At 44.0% G+C, this 714-nt stretch overlaps 1 protein-coding gene across 2 annotated transcripts in view; it reads left to right on the forward strand.

Moving 5' to 3' along the window:
- LOC119591940 (sugar transporter SWEET1-like) overlaps positions 1–714 on the forward strand; it is a 16764-nt gene that overhangs the window by 5329 nt on the left and 10721 nt on the right. For both annotated transcript variants that reach the window (XM_037940692.1, XM_037940694.1), the window contains exons 3-4: positions 109–232; positions 371–655. In XM_037940692.1, coding sequence (XP_037796620.1) covers positions 109–232; positions 371–655 — 409 coding nt within the window. The remainder of the gene's footprint in view (positions 1–108; positions 233–370; positions 656–714) is intronic.

Raw genomic sequence — 714 nt, forward strand, 5'->3', positions numbered from 1 at the left:
ATATTTACCTGTTATTCGTCCATTCCCAATTCTAAAATTGGTTTGTAACCTGTACATTTATAATTAAATAAAATTATCATTATTTTTTTTTTTTACTCTTAATTTCAGTTCCTGTACTTGGCCATATACCTAAGGTATTGCATCTCCCCCGGTTCTTGGTATGCAGTCAGAAGACAGATGACTGTGCTGTTTGGTGTCGCTGGGGTGGTGCTCTATTACGTTCTCTTCTCAGGTACAATTTTTGTTTGACTGTTCTTCAGGAGGTTTGGTTTGATTGGAAAAATGAGTACATTGAAATAACCACTTTACTTCTTTTACTTCTGCATGTCAGTCTTCCTCAACTAATGTTTCTAACCCTTACTTCTTCCAGGTGTTGCAGTGGAAGAAATTAAACCCAAAGTGGGCCTGGTGTGCTGTGTGGCAAGCGTGATCTTCTGTGCGGCGCCCCTGATCTCCCTTACTGAAGTGTTCCGCACACAGTGCACTGAGGCCCTGCCCTTCCCCCTCATATTGGCCACCTTCATGGTCACGGGACTGTGGTGGCTCTATGGCATAACTATTCAGAATGGCTTTGTGCAGTATCCCAACCTGATCGGGTGTGGCCTCTCTGGTTTCCAGCTCCTGCTTTTCACCGTGTACCCAAGCAAGAGGAAAGGTAAATGAGGCACAACTCCCCATGATTGGTGCACTTGTCATGGCCCTGCACTAAAATAA

Source organism: Penaeus monodon, chromosome 29 (genome assembly GCF_015228065.2).
Source record: "Penaeus monodon isolate SGIC_2016 chromosome 29, NSTDA_Pmon_1, whole genome shotgun sequence".
Taxonomy (NCBI): domain Eukaryota; kingdom Metazoa; phylum Arthropoda; class Malacostraca; order Decapoda; family Penaeidae; genus Penaeus; species Penaeus monodon.